Here is a 17,904-nt window from a genome sequence, read left to right on the forward strand (position 1 = left end):
ATTGGGAGTCTATGTCGCTGTGCAGACTGCAGGATCAAATTCTTACTTCGAGAGGCTGCTTCCCAGTTCAACCGATCAGGCCGCAATATTCGAAAAATATAACACTGCGACCATAATCAAGTGACATAACAGCAAAATTAAACAGCAATCAGTCACCGCATGAGGTTCAGACAATACATCATACATTGGCGACGAACCATATGGCAACAGTGAGCATTCACATACACGGGTCTCTTAGGGTACATTGAGCTGCCTACCTACAGGCGTAGTGCCCGACTTCGTCGCACGTGGTGGTCTACTAACGAGCAACAACCAGCAGCAGAAACAGATTGGACAGAGTGTCCCACCTGTTTGCGGCGACAGTCGCTGTTAAAGATGAGCAACTTGCAGTGCAAAGCAGTCGGGTGACGCAGGCATCTGCTGCCGCAGCCTACACAGCGACATGGACTACCCATCATTTTAGCATTGACTCCTTTCCAGCCTGCATGTTTCTTTTCTTTTGGAGGCCGCTAATGTGTGGCTCACACTTGGTGTCCCACATTGTCTCAATATGGACAAGTCGCTTTCGTGGGCATCACCTTCATCGGCCACTTTTGCGGGCCTTTCCACCCAACCTCATACAGGTCCGACCATGTAAGCACTTATGCTGGTCTCCGTTCATGCCTAATCGCGGCCGAGAAAGGCCAGAGGCACAATTTGCCCATGGCTGCAGCAGGAAAGGGTGAATGGGGAGCACGAATCACGGTGTGCGTAAATTGGGAGTCTATGTCGCTGTGCAGACTGCAGGATCAAATTCTTACTTCGAGAGGCTGCTTCCCAGTGCAACCGACCAGGCAGCAAGATTCGAAAAACATAAAACTGCGACCGTAACCAAGTGACATAACAGCAAAATTAAACGGCAATCAGTCACCGCTTGAGGTTGACAATACATTATACATTGGCTACGAACCATCTTACAGGCATAATGCTTGCCTTTGTCACATGTGGTGGTCTGGTAACGAGCGACAACCTGCGGTACAAACAGATTGGACAGAGCCTTGCACCTGTTTGAACCAACAGTTGCCGTTGAAGATGAGCAACTTCCATTGCGAAGCAATCAGGTGACGCAGGCATCTGCTGCCGCAACCAACACAGCGACATGGACTACCCGGCATTTTAGCGTTAACTCCTTTCCAACCTGCACATTTATTTTCTTTCGGGGGCCGCTATGTGTGGCTCACACTTTGTGTCCCACTTTGTCGCAATGTGGACAAGTCGCTTTTGTGGGCATCACCTTCGGCAGCCATTCTTGCGGGCCTTTCCACCCATACGGCTATCAACTTCATACACTTCGAACCATGTAAGCACATATGCTGGTCTCCGTTTTGAGCAAATCATGGCCGAGGTAGGCCACAAGCACAATTTGCCCATGGCTGCAGCAGGCCAGAACGAACGGGGCGCACCAGTTATGGTGTGTGTATACTGGGAGTCTATGTCGCTTTGCGGACTGCAGGAGCAAATGCTTACCTCGAGGGACTGCTTACCAATGCAACTGACCAGGCCCCCACATCTGTAACACAGTTACCACAACCAAGTGTGGCAGAAAAACCAGATTCTGCAATCAATCACTTCACTGTAGCTTGCACAAAGACCCAGGCTATCAAGGAAGAGGAGCAATCATCAACGAGACTAGGAATATGGAAAATGAGAAAGCTTGCATTCAAGAGAGAAGCCACTCTGCTCTGCAAGCATTGAAGGCTAAAAACACCAAGAAAAGTAAAATGGTGCATAGCACATGTGCATAGGTTAATGCAAGACGCATGCCGATGCTGCATCAGCTATTTCAGGAGAGTAATTGCGCATGACAACATACACTAGAAGATACTGCTACAGATATGTTAGGCTGCTAGACAGTGACTGGTATTAAGTATCAGCGAAATATCCAAATATAAAGGTTGACCTTTATATTTGGATGAGGATGAATAACCTCTAACAAAAATGGGCAATGAGAAAGCTTGCATTTATAGAAGAAAAATTACACTTCGCACAAACGGAATTAACATGGCTTGGAAGCTGATTAAGGACGAACTGATGAAACTCAATCTTTTGGCCAGCGTCGTCCGTGCTTGGTCAGATGTTGCAGGTGCATCTGAAGACGAAGAATTTCTAGAAAGTCCTTTTTGAGTTACTTGGATGACTCAGCCAAATGTCCGTGCTGGTGGAATGGTGGCTGAAGCTCTTTGCAGTCTTAACACAGTCCTTTGCAGACTTGATATCTCATCCATATTCTTGTGCATGTGCTTCTTTGTTCTTGGTGTAAAAGCCTTGCAAATTCGGCTCCAGCCCCTTCCTGTTGGTGCAGATAGGAGCTCCTGTGATGACCAAGATGTGCTTGGCATAGACTCTGTTGGGGCAAAACGGTGACACGTGAGATATAGCACAGATTAGCCAAATTTATGTGGGTTTTATATGTTCGAACCAATTATACTGAACCATATATATGAACAAACATTCATATCTGCTGCAAACGGCAAGCCAATACAGCATAGATCAAACATATTTATTTCTGAACCATATGTTGTTTACCTTGTAGTAGTAGCCAATGTCCACACAATGACCTTGTCGTAGCAGGCAGCAGCTTCTGTTTAGTGCGTGGAGTGTGTTGCTTTATACTGGTGCCGTCCTCATTACTGCATGTCTGGAACAGAAATTTTGACTGAATCAGAAATTGAAAAAGCAAAGTTTTGCAATATGAAATGCAAAAAGGTGTGACATATATGTTGTAATGATTTGCGACTACAGAACACATGCAAATGTACACTGTCTATTCTAGGGTGCTTAAGCAGCATGTTAAATAAATATTGCTATTGCCCATAAAATTGATGTCTGCCTAACTACAATGCATGTCAACAGCGCAAGTACTATTAAGATCACAAATGAGAACATTTGTGGGTTCATTTATGCTCTAGAAGTGATCACATTGCTAGTTACTCAAGCAAATGCATGAAAGTCATGAAGCTATTAGAACTGATGCATTATTTTTCTCCACGAACGTGATGCACCGCTTCACTACTGCAAAAATAAATGCCCTACGGTAAACCAATCTGAACAGCAAGAACATTTGGAACCAACAAGTACGAAATATGGGTATCATGCTTGCAACTGTTTAATACATTAAATTCTGTACTTTCACTTCATTTTACCAAAGGATTATTCGGTTTTGTGGACGAAAGACGTTGCCGGCCGACTCGAAAAAAAGTTTAATCTGTATATTGATAAGGCTACTCAGTCACCTACAACCACGGCTACAATAACATGAAAAATGAGACGCGCGTTCCGATATCGCTCTTTCTTTCCTGGTTGTGTGTGTAAACCAAACGACAGCCTCGCAAGTAAAGGTTTATTTAGGAAACAGCAACTGAGATCCTCACTGCCCATATGTAATGCAGGATCTAGTTCGTTAACTTGTGCCCGCCTGGAAGGTAATGAGACAGATATTATATAACGATTGAAGCAGCGGTGTTAAACGACTCACCGTTATTGCCGTTGTCAGCCGCAGCAAAATCCAGCTCCCGTTTCGATGCAGACCTGTTCCGAATGGCTCACGACCGAAACCCAACTGCCGGGCTTACATGTCCGCTTGCAAACACGTAACTTCACCCCAAGTTACATAGAAGCGCAAGAAACTAGTTTTAGAATCAAAGAAGCAACCAGTCTTGAGTGTACGAACGAATGAATCCGTGCCGCCGTGCACTCGGAAATACCGGTAAAAATTTTAAATCCAGGCCAGAGGTCACGTGAAAGATCGATGATGCTGAACGCTATTTGCGTTCATAATGGCGAAGAAACAATAAACTTACTAACAAAGAGTACAATATCTAATTAGCAATGATGATTTTGCCCTGTTTTTATGTAAAAGAAAATGCTTCGGTAATTGTAAGAGAAAGTTTGTAAGATAAAATTGCGCTTATTACGACGCCTCTACCGGGAAATGTTGGAACTAACGAACGAATCCCGAGGTGACGCTACTAGGTCGGCTTTGTTAGCAGCGGCGCGCGGTCGATTTTTTCGCCCTCTGTGGCCATTAGTTGAACTTGAGAGTGTACGGGGCCTGATACCAGTGCCACACAGCTAGGCTTTCGATGGCGATCGAGCGCGATCAAATTTCTCGATCACGATCGGTTCTACGCATATTGCGCGGTACAGGCAATCGTGATCATCAAATCCGACCCCGATCGGGCTCGATCGCGATTGAAACTGCTCCGCTATGACGCCCGTATAAAATTCCGAGCACTCACCTGTTCGGCAGCGTTGGGCATGACGATCCACGAGCATCTCGTCAAGTGCCTGTTCTAGTGGCGCTTGTGTTTCGCCTGCTACCAAAGCGCAGGTCGAGCCTCAACGCAGGCGATCAGCGCTTCGTTGTTGATCGCCTCCATAGCCTTGGTGATCTATCGACACGAAACCAGCGGCGACTCCCGGCGTCTCCACACGATTCTGAAACTTCAACAACCTTTCCGAACCGCCGGAAGTGTGTACATGCGGCCCACGTGACGTCGGTGCACAAGCTGCCACTTCCGTCGCGTACGCTCAAAGTACGCTCAAAATGACGCCCAAGATCAAGACCTCGTTGACGCGCGCGTTTCCTGCGCGTCTGCCCTCTCTAGACGCGTAGGACAGGCGCGTACGGCCTCGCAGACGCGTGACGCGCAGCCAGGCGCGCACGATTCACCGCGTGTGGTTGGGCCTTTAGGCTTTGGCGAGCTGTTGTTTATTTGTGGTAGTCCTGTTGCACAGTAATACGTAGTTGAGATCATATGCGCGAGGTTATAGATTCATGTTTTTTTGTAATAAACACCAGTTGTATTTCAGCGATTGTCCTTGTCGCTTTTATCATTGCGATATCAATTATATGAACGCTGCAGGCTCATTTATGCCGTCGCCGTGATGTTCTGTACAAAGTGCACGGGCGACAACACAGTGGCCGGGTGTCGTATGCTCCAGGTGCGAGTGAAACTGTGCGAGGGAAACCGACGATCGCGCTCAAGAAAGCCGAGGGCAAACGCGCAGTCTTCGGTCGCGCGAGAGGGCGTGGGGGAATGGGATGGGAGGGGAAGGGGGGCGAGGCGGCGTTTGGTGGCAACTGGGCATTTCGCGACCGAGCGCAACTGACGATCGCTGCTCAATCTCGCGCTCGATATGTGGAGGAAAGCAGCCAGGCAGCGCGGGAGGGAGGGCGGGGCTTCGATTCCTCCTATACACTGCACTTTGCACGGCCGCGCGCTGTGTTCTCGCCGTTCTCGTGTTGAAGCGACAGGCCACAGGAAGGTCACTTCGCTCGCTGCTGCTAGCGCACTCGCTCACGCCGGCGTTTTGACAGCGAGCGTCCGCGCTCACGGAGGGCGATCCGTTTATGTTAGCTTGCGCGCGCTGACATCATGCTTGTTTCCCTTAGCAAGCGAATGCTTCTAAGTTTATATGGCATAGAAAACTGATAGTAAGCGAATGTTTGCAAGATTATATGGCCGATAAAGCTACTATACTTCGTATAGCTGTCTACTAATTTGCTATCGCAATCCATGCTTCACCTTTTTGCTGGAACTGCGACTTTCATGTGTGTTGCGTGTCTACTCTCATGCTGGTTATATCATTTTGGAATACCAGCTAGCCCTGTCTCACACCTTGCTTCAGTTAATTAGTGATATGCATAACGGTATGATTACAGCAGGCTTCCGAAGAAGGGTCTAGAAAGAAATGCTTTGAGCGGCAGAGCAGACGGTGGGATGAGGAAATTTACGTTGAATTCTTCCCAAATCTTAAGTTCGCCAACCCCCGAATTTCAACTTGGCCCATTCCCAAATATAAGTTGCCCCCCCCCCAAATTTAATCTCACCCATGTCCATATTTCAAGTTGGCCCACCCCCAAATTTCACGTCGGCCCGCCCCCATACTTCAAGTTGGTAGACCCGATATTTCAAGTTCCCCTAACCGCAAATGTCAAGTTGGTCCACTTGCAAATTTCAAGTTGGCCCACCCCCAAATTTCAATTTCACCAATCCCAAAATTTCAATTGGCCCACTCATGCTATAGCTTTCGTATGCATATTCTAAGGAGCCCTATCTATCTCTGGAGTATCCTCTGTTTATATAATTTTGTTGAATTTGTTCCTTGTAGCTTATAAAGCTAGCAGTCACGCACATTTACACTATTATAATGAATAAATGTTAAATGGGTTTGCAAATTAAGCATTTTTTTGCATTACACATTTCGCATGACGGGGCTGGGTACTCGCCACAGAACGCTTACGGATCAAATATGAGTACACGATCTTAACGCCATAGCGTTAAGGTTCCCGTGTCGCAGAAAAAACTTGGAGGACGCTTAAACTTTGAGTGTAACGTGGTAGTGTTATCGGGCCCTGTTGGTGCCGACGCCGGATATTCTGCGACAGGGGGTCCTATACAAAACAATGGTGAGCCGATCCCAGCAGCACTGGAGCGCACAGCAATGGCTCATACCCCCGTAAGGCAGAGGCTACAAGCAGTGACTCATAATCGCCCATGCCCCTTTAAGGCAGAGGCTACAAGGAGTGACTCATCAATGGCTCATACTCCCGTAAGGCGGAGACTACAAGCAGTGACTGATCAAGGACTCATACTCCGTAAGATAGAGGCTACAAGAAGAAGAAACTTTATTGAAAAATAGTCCGGCAGTTCTTGCTGTGGTGGCTTCAGGTGGCGGCTCGAAGTCCTCAGACTCGGGCGGCATCTTCGGCTTGCCGGCTACAAGCCGGCAAGCTCATATTCCCGTAAGGCAGATGCTACAAGCAGTGACTCGTCAATGGCTCATACCCCCGTAAGCAGGGAAAACGGGGTTTGTGCTTGATTTTCCACGTAACAATATAATGTTTTTTGTATATTCAAACTGTTTTTTCGCATATTCAATTTACAATCTGACGCTGTCATGTCTGTTGGTTGTGCGTAAGCCGGACGTTAGGAATATCCTGACGCATTTCACTTTGATAAATTCAATGGTATCAGCGACGCTTCTTCGCCACGCGGAGGGCCTGCGTGGTTGTGCTTGGGGATGATTTTTTTATTCACGGATAACTCCGACGACACTGGGTTCCCTGCGACACGGGGCCAAAAATGCTATCGCGTTAAAATCTGGCGTCGGCGTCCGCAGTCGTGAGAACCATGCCGAGCCATGCAGGCCCTCCGCGTGGTGCAGAGGCATTATTGAACTAATTGAATTTCTCAATGTAGAACGCGTCAGAAAATTTGTACAGTACGACTTAGGCACAACTTACATATATGATCACGTCGAATGGCAATTTGAATGTACGAGAAAACAATGTTGTTACGCGTAAGATCTAAAGCAAACACATTTTCTAGCTGCCGTTTGAGGTCTGTATTAGTAGAGCGGCGTGGCCCGCCCGGTTTCTGGCAACACCATCAATAAAAGAACCAGAAAGCTTGCTTTCGGGCATAACATTCGCCGCCTGGGTTTCCCGGAAAACATTACGGTTACATAAGTAGAAGTTGCCGGGAAGCATGAGCACCAGTCACGCATCTTCGAATGCTCTAGCCTTCTGCTCTTAATGGCGAAGTTTAAGCGCCGCCACAAATTTTTCGCGTTTACGCTTACTAAACATGGTCCTCTTAATGCCGGTGTCGCAAAAACGGAACAAAAGCGCCGTCTTATCACGCAAAGCTTGTGGTGTCTGATGTGGGATATCTCACACCGTACTCTTGGGACAAAGGAACGACAACACAGTAGTGCAAACGATCACAAGGGCATTTATTGCACCTTTCATACATCAATGCCTGCTAGCCGAGTTGCTATCCACAAAACATGCCGATGGGCGCGCGACAAATCTAGAAGTCCGACTTACCGCGACCGGAAGCGAGCGAATATGTTCGCCCCATGCTGGATCCCAACGCCGGGTCGTTCGCGTGTATAGTCACGCGAATCGTGGCGCGTTCGAAGGCGGCCACGCGAGGCGGTTTTGCAGATGCATCGGTCGCCGGGCTGCTTCGGCGACCCGCCGGGGAAGAGCGTTGCTGCACGTGCAGCCCGTTTGCTGTCTCGAAGCCAAGAGAGCGCGCCTCGTCTCTCCCGCCGAGGGTAACCCCGCATGGATGGATGGATGTTATGAGCGTCCCCTTTGGAACGGGGCGGTGGCTTGCGCCACCAAGCTCTTGCTACTATGCTGCTAGATGGCGCAACACTAGCGCCATCTCTCGGAGTGCGCTTTAACCACATCGACCGCGCTGACGTCACGCATGCCACGTTGCGAAGCGGGACCACAGGAGACGCGCTATGCGGGAAAAACATCAGGGGAGGCGCGAGGGTCGCGCATTCCCACATCCCCCCAACCTTAAATCACTTCTTATTCCGGCGAAACATGTGACACGGTCTAACATTAACCCGTGCTTCGCGAACAGGGTGGTACATGCAACAGTGATCGCGCTGAGGAAATGTCCACACGCTGTCCATAGCATGCGAGCCGACATTGTCCTTGGGTACACCGCTGGCGTCCGCCGGTCACAGCAGCGGCTTTGCAGCCTCGACGGCACGATCCCAGGCCAGGACTCCGGAGACGACGACGCAGTAGTCGGTACGAGCAAGCGTCGCTCGCGCCGACTCGCCCTGCTGGCGGGAGCCGCAGTAGCTGTCGGTGACCGCCGGCTCTTTTGTCCGCCGCCGAGGGTTACGAGCTGGATACAGGAGGCCGCCGAAGTCGTCGCGCCGAACTGGCCACAGCATCACCATCGCCCGGGGGTGGCTCGATCGTAGTCCGGGGCAGCAGCGCAGACGATGTGCAGGCGATGGCAAACCAGGGGTGACTCCAATCACACTGCGTAAACTCAACACACTCGGCAAACACTAAAGTAGTGCAAGGGAGAGGAAGTCTGCATGCGCATCGCCCACGTGGTACGATGTTCAACTCGGCTAGCAAAAGATCGGGCAGCTATACTCAGATGCTAAGTTCACGTGAACGAAGCTCGCTTTCTTGAGTCGAACGAGTAATTTCAATTCGTGCGAGGCTAACTAGAATGAGGTAAGCAAAGTGCAACACCTCAACGCCACGGTCCACCAGGTTGTGTCCCTCCACGTGCGACAGGCAGCTTCGTAAAGCCTTAGGCCTAAAGTGTCGCTACCCTGACAACAACCGGCATCCAAAAACAACACCCACAATGGGCGCAAAACAGGCAGCCGCGAGGAGACGTCAGCTCTGCGAGGTGGTCCTACTCCGCTCGGTGCACACAGCATCCGAGTTGACGGCGCCCACCGTCCCAGACGGTGTCGGAGCGCCCGGTGCCAGGCCGCAATACCAGTCAGCCCGTCGTGGCACCCGTGGCCCGCGGCCACCCGGCTCCCAGAGCCGCGACTTCATCAGAGTCAAAGAGATAGAAGAAGCTATTTACATATTTACATAGGAAATTCGGACCACCCACGAGGCTTCCGTACTCACTCGCTTCAGGCTTGCCACTGCTCCGCGGGCGCTCAGCCTCGCTCTCCCAGGATGCAGACCACGTGGCTCTCGTACCAACGAATGCCATTAAAAAAAACACTTGCGAAAAGGCTTAGTAAGTTGACATGTTCAAACACACTACAGCCACCGTCGCCTCGCTCAAGAAAGCACGCCGCCGACGCTAGCGATCACAATTCACGCTAGGCCTACGCTTCGGTTCAAACAAAGGTCTCGAACGAAGCAAACTGTTAAGACTATCGTCGGATGCCCCAAGAGGTCCACGTTGGGCAGCCAGATGTGGTGTCTGATGTGGGATATCTCACACCGTACTCTTGGGACAAAGGAACGACAACACAGTAGTGCAAACGATCACAAGGGCATTTATTGCACCTTTCATACATCAATGCCTGCTAGCCGAGTTGCTATCCACAAAAATTGGAGGACGCTTAAGCTTCGCCTTCAAGAGTGGAACGCGACAGCGTTCCCGTCGACCCGCCAAGGGGTGTAAGACAATGGGCTACAGGGCAGCCATCACTCACGAGGCGCCCCGCATCGGACGCGGTGAGCGTCGAGCCATATGGTCGAGCAACGCGGCGTTCGGCGCAGCAACGAAACGTGCACCTGAGCAAGCGGAACGAACCAAAGAACTCCGTATCTCTCGGAGGGGGAAATGATGCACGCCAGCCAAACGTCGTGATCGGCACGGGCAGAGAGGTGGACAGATAGTGATCTAAAGAAAGGAAGGATGCTTAGGGAGCAAGGCGAAGCGTTGTCAGGGGAGAGAGTCCGAGCCGCGACAGCTCCAATGCGCGCGTGGCGCTATCTGTCGGGGCAGCGCCGTACATGGAGAGGAGGGGGTCTTCTGTGTTTGCCGCAAGATGGCTCTGCGTGTGCGGAAAGCGCAGAAGAAATGCAGCGAAACGCACTTCGCTACTCGTGTAATTGCGACTTCTGTAAGTTACATGGTCATAATTACCGATATACACTGCAGTATAACTTTCCACGGCTCGTTTCGAAGGCAAAACCGCATTCACTAGAGGCGCGTTTGTACCTCTTGGAAGCATCGAACTCGTGGCTGAGTGGTAGCGTCTCCGTCTCATACTCCGGAGACCCTGGTTCGATTCCCACCCAACCCATCCTGGAAGTTGCTTTTTATTTATGGAGTGCCTGCCGTGATTTATCGCTCACGGTCAACGCCGCGGACGCCGACACCGATGCCGACGACACCGGCTTTTCTGCGACACGAGCTCCTTAACGCTATCGCGTTAAAACATGCCGATGGGCGCGCGACAAATCTAGAAGTCCGACTTACCGCGACCGGAAGCGAGCGAATATGTTCGCCCCATGCTGGATCCTAACGCCTGGTCGTTCGCGTGTATAGTCATGCGAATCGTGGCGCGTTCGAAGGCGGCCACGCGAGGCGGTCTCGCAGATGCATCGGTCGCCGCGCTGCTTCGGCGACCCGCCGGGGAAGAGCGTTGCTGCACGTGCAGCCCGTTTGCTGTCTCGAAGCCAAGAGAGCGCGCCTCGTCTCTCCCGCCGAGGGTAACCCCGCAGCCGCGCAACACTAGCGCCATCTCTCGGAGTGCGCTTTAACCACATCGACCGCGCTGACGTCACGCAGGCCACGTTGCGAAGCGGGACCACAGGAGACGCGCTATGCGGGAAAAACATCAGGGGAGGCGCGAGGGTCGCGCATTCCCACAAGCTTCAAGCAGTGGTTTCACAAGGTCCTTTTTTAAGCGCCTTTATTTCTGCATTCCATATGTTAGACTTCGCGGCAGAACAGAGGTGCTCTATGGGGGCGGGGGAGGGAGACCAGTGTTGTCTTCTTCCTCGAGGTGGAGTGGTCCCGAGGTCTGTTCTGCAAGGAGGTCGCTGGGCCTTTCCTTTTCCCTGAAATAGTCCAGAAAAGCACTTTAAGGCTGGATGCGCCCTTGGGCCCGATCTGCGTTGGCGAATCAATTCACTCCTCCAGGGTGCCAGGTCGGTGCCCGCCAGGAAGTGAAGTGTCCTGTCTTGGATTGTGTAAACGGCAAAGAAACTCCACAAATATGCGGCCGTACCTCTGGCCAGGCATGTCGGCCACTTGGCGTTCAGGTATAAGTGCGGGTTTATGAAGTGCAGCCTTGCTAGTGACAGACGCTAGCCGGTCTGAGCTCAGCCAAGAAGGACCTTCGAAATGTTCTCGGTGGGCGGCTATAGTTTCTCAGGGCTGGAGAACGCTGCGCCGATAGCACTCCGCGCGGCGCCATGTCTCGGGCGGCAAGGGCGCAGGAAGCGGAAACGACAGGGGCCTGGTGTACCTTTTAATTTCCAGTGATTTATTCAAGTGCAGGAATCCATTTTATGTATCCGAACTTCTTCTAACAATGACATGTGGTACTGTGCTCTAGACTTGATTACAGGTGATGGCCACGCCGGCAGTACATTGTTCCTTCGCAGCGTTCGGCGTCAACGTCATTAGCCTCGTTGCTCTCGCAGGTTCCCGACAAGAAAGGCCTGCGGTATGGTGCGGCTGAGAATCGGGGCTACGAGCCCGACAATGAAGTGGCCACTGCCACGAGCGAAAATGGTGGGGCTGGAGTCCGGCGCTCTTCGGGCGAGAGCTCTTCGCTGAGTAGACAAGGCCGCCTCAAGCGCTCTCAGTGGTGGCTCGTGCTAGGTTTGCAGGCCGTCATCGCCTGCCTCGGAAACGGCGTCCTGCTCGCCATACAGGTGAGCACTTCCCCACCAATGTGACCCACCTTGAGAGTGGGGAGACGTAGCGAAGTAATTTCCGCAATCTACCTAAGATAAACAAACTGACTGTGTGCAGCACAGTGGACAAATGTAGCCGCGGCTATGCTGCAAACAATCTGTGTTTAGCCCCTTGCTAGGTCCTCATTCTCGTTGCCAACTGAGTTCCGCCGCCCTGGAGCCCGGCGCATGTAGTCTGTTCAGTCTTTCTTTTTTAATCACCGTCGATTGTGGACTATGGAGTGCTTACTCAATTATATATTTATTTATTTAGTTACTCAGCTCGTTATTTGTTTATTTAGTTCACTTATTTATTTATTTAGGGTCCCTTGAGAACCGTAAGTATTAGAGGTGTGGTTAAGAACATAAAAAATAAAAAACAAGTAACAATACAGAAGCGAACATACAGCACATTTTATACTTATGTAATTTTGCTTAATGCTTTTTAAACTGGTGATGATCCTTGATAGCGGCTGACTCAATGGGCAGGCTTTTGCACCCCTTGGAATCCGGAGTATCAGTTACTGTAAGAAAACTTAAGTTCTACACAACTGCTTATCAGTTTTATTAGGGTGGCCTAACTGAGTAAAAATCAAGTGTGGATGCAAGATAAGCTCATGTCAAACTTGTGGATGGTGATAACATTTGCAGTTTTGTCCGAAGGGCGGAGCACTGACAACGATAGCAAGGTTTTGCGCTGTGCTTGAACTCAATGGTCGGCGTTGATCTATATGCAGGTGCGACAACACGGGCGTGCGCTTAAGCTTTTTGGACCTTTACAAGCTTTAACCCGCCGTGTAAGGCCTGTGATTTCATCACGCAGGCCCAACTTCACTGGTTGTAAAGATCGGTACCAGGGAAATCACAACACTTTCAGATTCTGAGCAGTAATATTCTTGTCAACTTTTTCATATTCTGAGATTTAAGATAAAATACATTTGTCCTGACATTTTTAGCGCGCTGCAATTATCCAACATTGTCAGCAATTAGTCAGGGACGTAAGACCTGGCTTGAACAACCTTGGCGGGGAAATAGTGTAACATCAACCTTGCACAAGCGGCATAGATACACATATAGCAGAGTGCTATAATACTTTTTTAGCGGCGCAGAGGCTGGACGGTGTGCTCGTTTATTTTTAGCGGCGTTACGCTCTTTTTCTGCGTTTTAACTTCTACGACAGACTGTACTTGTCCTCGGGAGACTAATTACTATATATGGTAACAACCTACTGTGTGCGGCCGCGTCGTTCCGGCTAACGGTGGTGGAAAAAACCAGCGGCCAACCTTCATGAAATCAACCGCCGACAGAAAACATCGCACAGACAACACGATTGCCGCAGCACCTGAAGAAAAAAAAAAGGAAAGTGAGACACGGTGCCAGATATGATTGCGAGACCTACGGTGCTTGGTCCTCGGACCTTGCAGTGAGATGCTGGAGATGGGAAGTCAAGTAGGGTGTCGAAGCGAACCGGAATCGACTCGAAAACCGGAGCTGAATCATTATTACCTGAACCAGAATCGAACCGATAATTTTTTTTCTGTCTTCTTCGGACTCAACGCGAACCGAAACATCTCAGAGCAATCGATCCGAACTGTTTCGACGGCCGAGAGTCGCTGTTCTCTTGCCGTGCATGCCGCTCCGTCGAAGAAAGTCGCCACCTTTTGCGTAATGTCAAATCTACGCGCAGCGCCCACATCGGCGCCGCGCGAGTAGTTTGGCTCAGGAACAGTTGCGTAGCTCGCCGAAGTAATCTCACCGGCTCACTCAACTGCGTACATGCTCTGCTCATAGTACACAGCGCTCGGCGCGCAGTGTATAGACCGTGTGTCGCCGGCGGTGTGCGGCCTGGAGGATATCAATGCCAATCGGGCTCGGAGCGTCTGCTGTGTTCGGAAGCGCACTGGTCGCGCATTCCTATCAACCGTTTCATCCAAGGCGCCGTTTGTTTTCGCCAACGTGCTGACTTGGGAGAATTCTCCGTGTTTTATGCTATAGGTACATGCACAGTGACGGTCGCTTACACGGTCTTTTTACTTGACGACGTTTACGATGGAGAAGATTCTGCCAGACATACCAAAAGTGACTTGACTCAACGTGGCCAGCATTTCTGCTGCCGTGAGGCAGACAGAGCTCCTAGTGCAAAATATGCACGCATGTCCTTACAGTCGTCTCTGTGAACAGTTTTGTATTTATAAACATTCGTTTTACAAATATGCCATTATGCAACGTTAGCCCTGTAGTTTACCTAGGCTGTGTTTTAGCACGAATGAGTAGTTCGAGAAACATACGAGAGAAGTGCAACAATGTGAGTGCTGTTCTGCTGTTTACTTTGGCAAGTGGTGGAACCGTTTTTGTAGGCTATTTATTCACCCCAATAAATTCGTTTCGTGTAGTAACAACAGCATGCCGTACAAGGCGAAGTGCGATAAAAGCCGATCTTTCTGTTCACTCTTGCTCAGTTGTCCTGTTGGACGCACTGTTTTCCGAAAATTTTTTCTTCACAAAGTGTCTTCACACTGTTTTTATGTGGTGCATGTTTGATATAACTGCATTACAGGGCAAAGTGGTGGTGCTTAAGTGCAAATCTTGTGCGCCATTGGTTTTACCAATCGCCGTGACCACTGTGCTGAGACACGCCATCAACCTCATACACGATGCCTAACAATTTCGAAATGCGTGAAAGCAATGCTGGTGACTGTCGCAAGTTGATTCACAATTGCCGCTTGGATGTTTCAGAGTTGAACTGAGTTCATCGTACATGAGCACTTTTATGTTTCCCTTCCGGCACCAAGGGATCACAGGTAAATATTGAGCTTTCTTTTTTCAACTCACGCTGGCGATCAGCAGACACCGTTCCTCGCCGTCGAGTGGGAGCCGATGCAACCGAAATAGTTTATAGCCGCACACCGTCGCTTGCATTGCACGTTGCGTGTTCGAGAAACCAATGGCTTCGTTGTAGTTATATACTGCAGCCAAATACCACACAGTGGTTCCCTGACATCGGTGTATGACCGGACATCGCGTAAATATATTTTACAGAAAGCAGCTTGATGTCGAACCTCACCACGCGACGGCAACACTTCCAAGGAGCACCGCGGCTTGCGCAAGCCAGGACGCGGAAGAAATCGAGGCGAACGGCGCGCCGCGCGCTCGTTGCCCAACCATTCTTCGCCGAATGAATGTTTTGAAGTTTGTGCCGCATTTTCAGTGACAGCCGTCGATGCCGCAGTGCTCTGAAAACATCTGTCGTGAGCCCTCTAATTAAGGGCGTCGGATGAAATGGGTGCAGTATTTAACTGCCAATTCTCCCGTACGTGCCATTGGTGAAAATTGCGTGGCTTTGCTCCATTCAAAACATTTACGTTACGTTAAACAGTGCCCAGTGACTAATAAAAAACAGATTTAATTGAACCTAAATAGTTTTTCCACAGCCGCACTAACACGGGCGCCCAGTTTCATGCTACGCTCCTGTCCACGTGCGGTTGTCTCTCGCTTTCGGTGCCACGCCTGGCATTGGTACTGGCGCGGCTCGCGGCGCATAACCCCATATTACCGGCTTCTAAAGGGAGGACAGAGTGCGCCAAGTAAACGGCCGTGGACGGAGGCCGTATACCGTGTGTGGAGTCCTTCAGGGAAACTGCACGTTGTTTACTGAGTCTATGCAAGCTGTCCGAAACAAACAAAAAAAACGGTGTTTTCAGTACCCTATGACATAGTTTTCCTAAAGCTTTTCGCTTGGCTAGCTAGCCACGGGATCAACTTGGAGGCACTGTACAAGCTTTCGTTTTGCGGTTCCAATGCATTGACTAAGTGGCTGTCTATCTAATCGCGCACAGGTAATTTGGCAAACAAATTAAGAGCAAGTTTAGAACTAAACATTACCTCGATTCAGGCGTTCAGTTAGGCCTCATTATGGTGCCCTTTCTCATCAACATTTTAGTAAACGTATCGCCCAACATTTGTTTTTTCACTTATTTTAAACATATATTTAAAAACGTGGAGCTTTAAGATTGAAGTTTTTTTTAATCCGGAAATGGCAGGGTTTTAGTGCATTGTCGCACGTGCTGCACGTCGCTGCTGCTTAGCTACACTGAGGAAACTTTTGCAACAACTGTACTGCGACAAAAAACTAGAATATTGTGCGTGAAAATTAGTTCCATGAAGCTGTTTAGGAAATATTCATATCTCTTCACATTTCCGATTCTTCACCTCCTATGTTATGGTCACGCACGCAAACTGTGAAATGCTTAAATGTTCATTTTCACTCAGGTTTTTAATACACTTGTTTGAAGGATGTCCGTAACGTGATAAAACCTGTATTTTGTACAGCGTCTGGTCCCTTCCCATTCACTCTGTTCGTCGAGCTACTTAATTGAGCTTCGCTGACAGGGGTGTAAGGTTCACGATTCCAAATGCAACAGACCAGCCCGGTGGTCGTTACATTTTGAAGAGAAATTATGCATTGGACCCAAAAGTGCAGTTTCCAAGTACGGCTGATTCGCCTACGAACTGCGTACAAATATTTTTAACAAACAGTTTACACAAACGCATTTTTTGGGGGAGAAGCCTTATCCCGCTTTAAATTACAATATATTGCATGCTCTTTAGTATCGAGCGCTTATAATATTTAGATACATACGATCCGTGTGGCTTATATTCCTAAAATATTGAGTCCTCTTCCCCACAACATCCTTGCTGTGAACTGAAGAAAATAACTGAATAAACTTTGATACCATTTCCACCTAAGCTCTTATATATATATATATATATATATATATATATATATAAGAGCTTAGGTGGAAATGGTATCTATATATATATATATATATGAAAATGGTATATATATATATATATATATATATATATATATATATATATATATATATATATATATATATATATATATATATATATATATATATATATATATATATATATATATATATATATATATATATATATAAATGCACAGTATGATGTGCGTTACTTGTCGAGATATGCTGCTGTGTGCACCGTTCATTTTTTAACCGGCGTACTGCTTTACTGTCTACAGTCTTTCGTATGCAGTATCTTCTATGAATGCACTAGTAATGTCGTGCAATGGCTTTATTTCCTGAAAGTTCTTTTATATCTCTTTTTTCAGCTCGTTATTTCTGCTGTCTACGAGTAACCTGCGTGTTTCATCGTGTATTAGTGCGCGTGCCTTTTTTGTGATATGCTTGCTCTTCCATACGCTAATCATAGGCCATTTTCTACAAGCCCACTATGAATTTCACACACCCGAAGAAATGCATCAATATTACTGTGTGCAATTGTTATTCTTTCTTCTTACCAGTACGACTTATACCACCAGTGATATTAGTTGTAGAGCAGTCTGTTGCGCACTCTGACAGGAAAATGCGTAACGTTCATTGGCAGACCTATTCGAGCCTTCCGTACGGCCAGCTCGCGTACCACCTGGCCACCAACCTTGCGGTGATCGCCAACCCGGTGTCGTGCGCCGTGGCCGCCCTGCTGCCTCTCAAGAGCCTCGGGGGACTCGCGTTCATCACGGCGGGCGGCCTCGGCTGCGCGGCCTACATCTTGCTGCTGGCCGTGCAGAGCCCAAATCCAGTCCTCGTAGGAACGGTCGCCGGAGCGTCCATCATGGTGCGTACTTCTCCCCCCGCCCCGCCGCATTATTACCCTGTTTCAGAACGATTGTTACA

General features: G+C 49.0%; 1 protein-coding gene across 4 annotated transcripts in view; it reads left to right on the forward strand.

Moving 5' to 3' along the window:
• The window catches only part of LOC135909347 (riboflavin transporter 2-like), an 86,070-nt gene that overhangs the window by 61,845 nt on the left and 6,321 nt on the right, over window positions 1-17,904 (forward strand). For all 4 annotated transcript variants that reach the window (XM_065441294.2, XM_065441297.2, XM_065441299.2 and 1 more), the window contains exons 5-6: window positions 11,942-12,175; window positions 17,615-17,845. In XM_065441294.2, the coding sequence (XP_065297366.1) occupies window positions 11,942-12,175; window positions 17,615-17,845 (465 nt within the window). The remainder of the gene's footprint in view (window positions 1-11,941; window positions 12,176-17,614; window positions 17,846-17,904) is intronic.

Source organism: Dermacentor albipictus, chromosome 1 (assembly GCF_038994185.2).
Source record: "Dermacentor albipictus isolate Rhodes 1998 colony chromosome 1, USDA_Dalb.pri_finalv2, whole genome shotgun sequence".
Lineage (NCBI taxonomy): Eukaryota > Metazoa > Arthropoda > Arachnida > Ixodida > Ixodidae > Dermacentor > Dermacentor albipictus.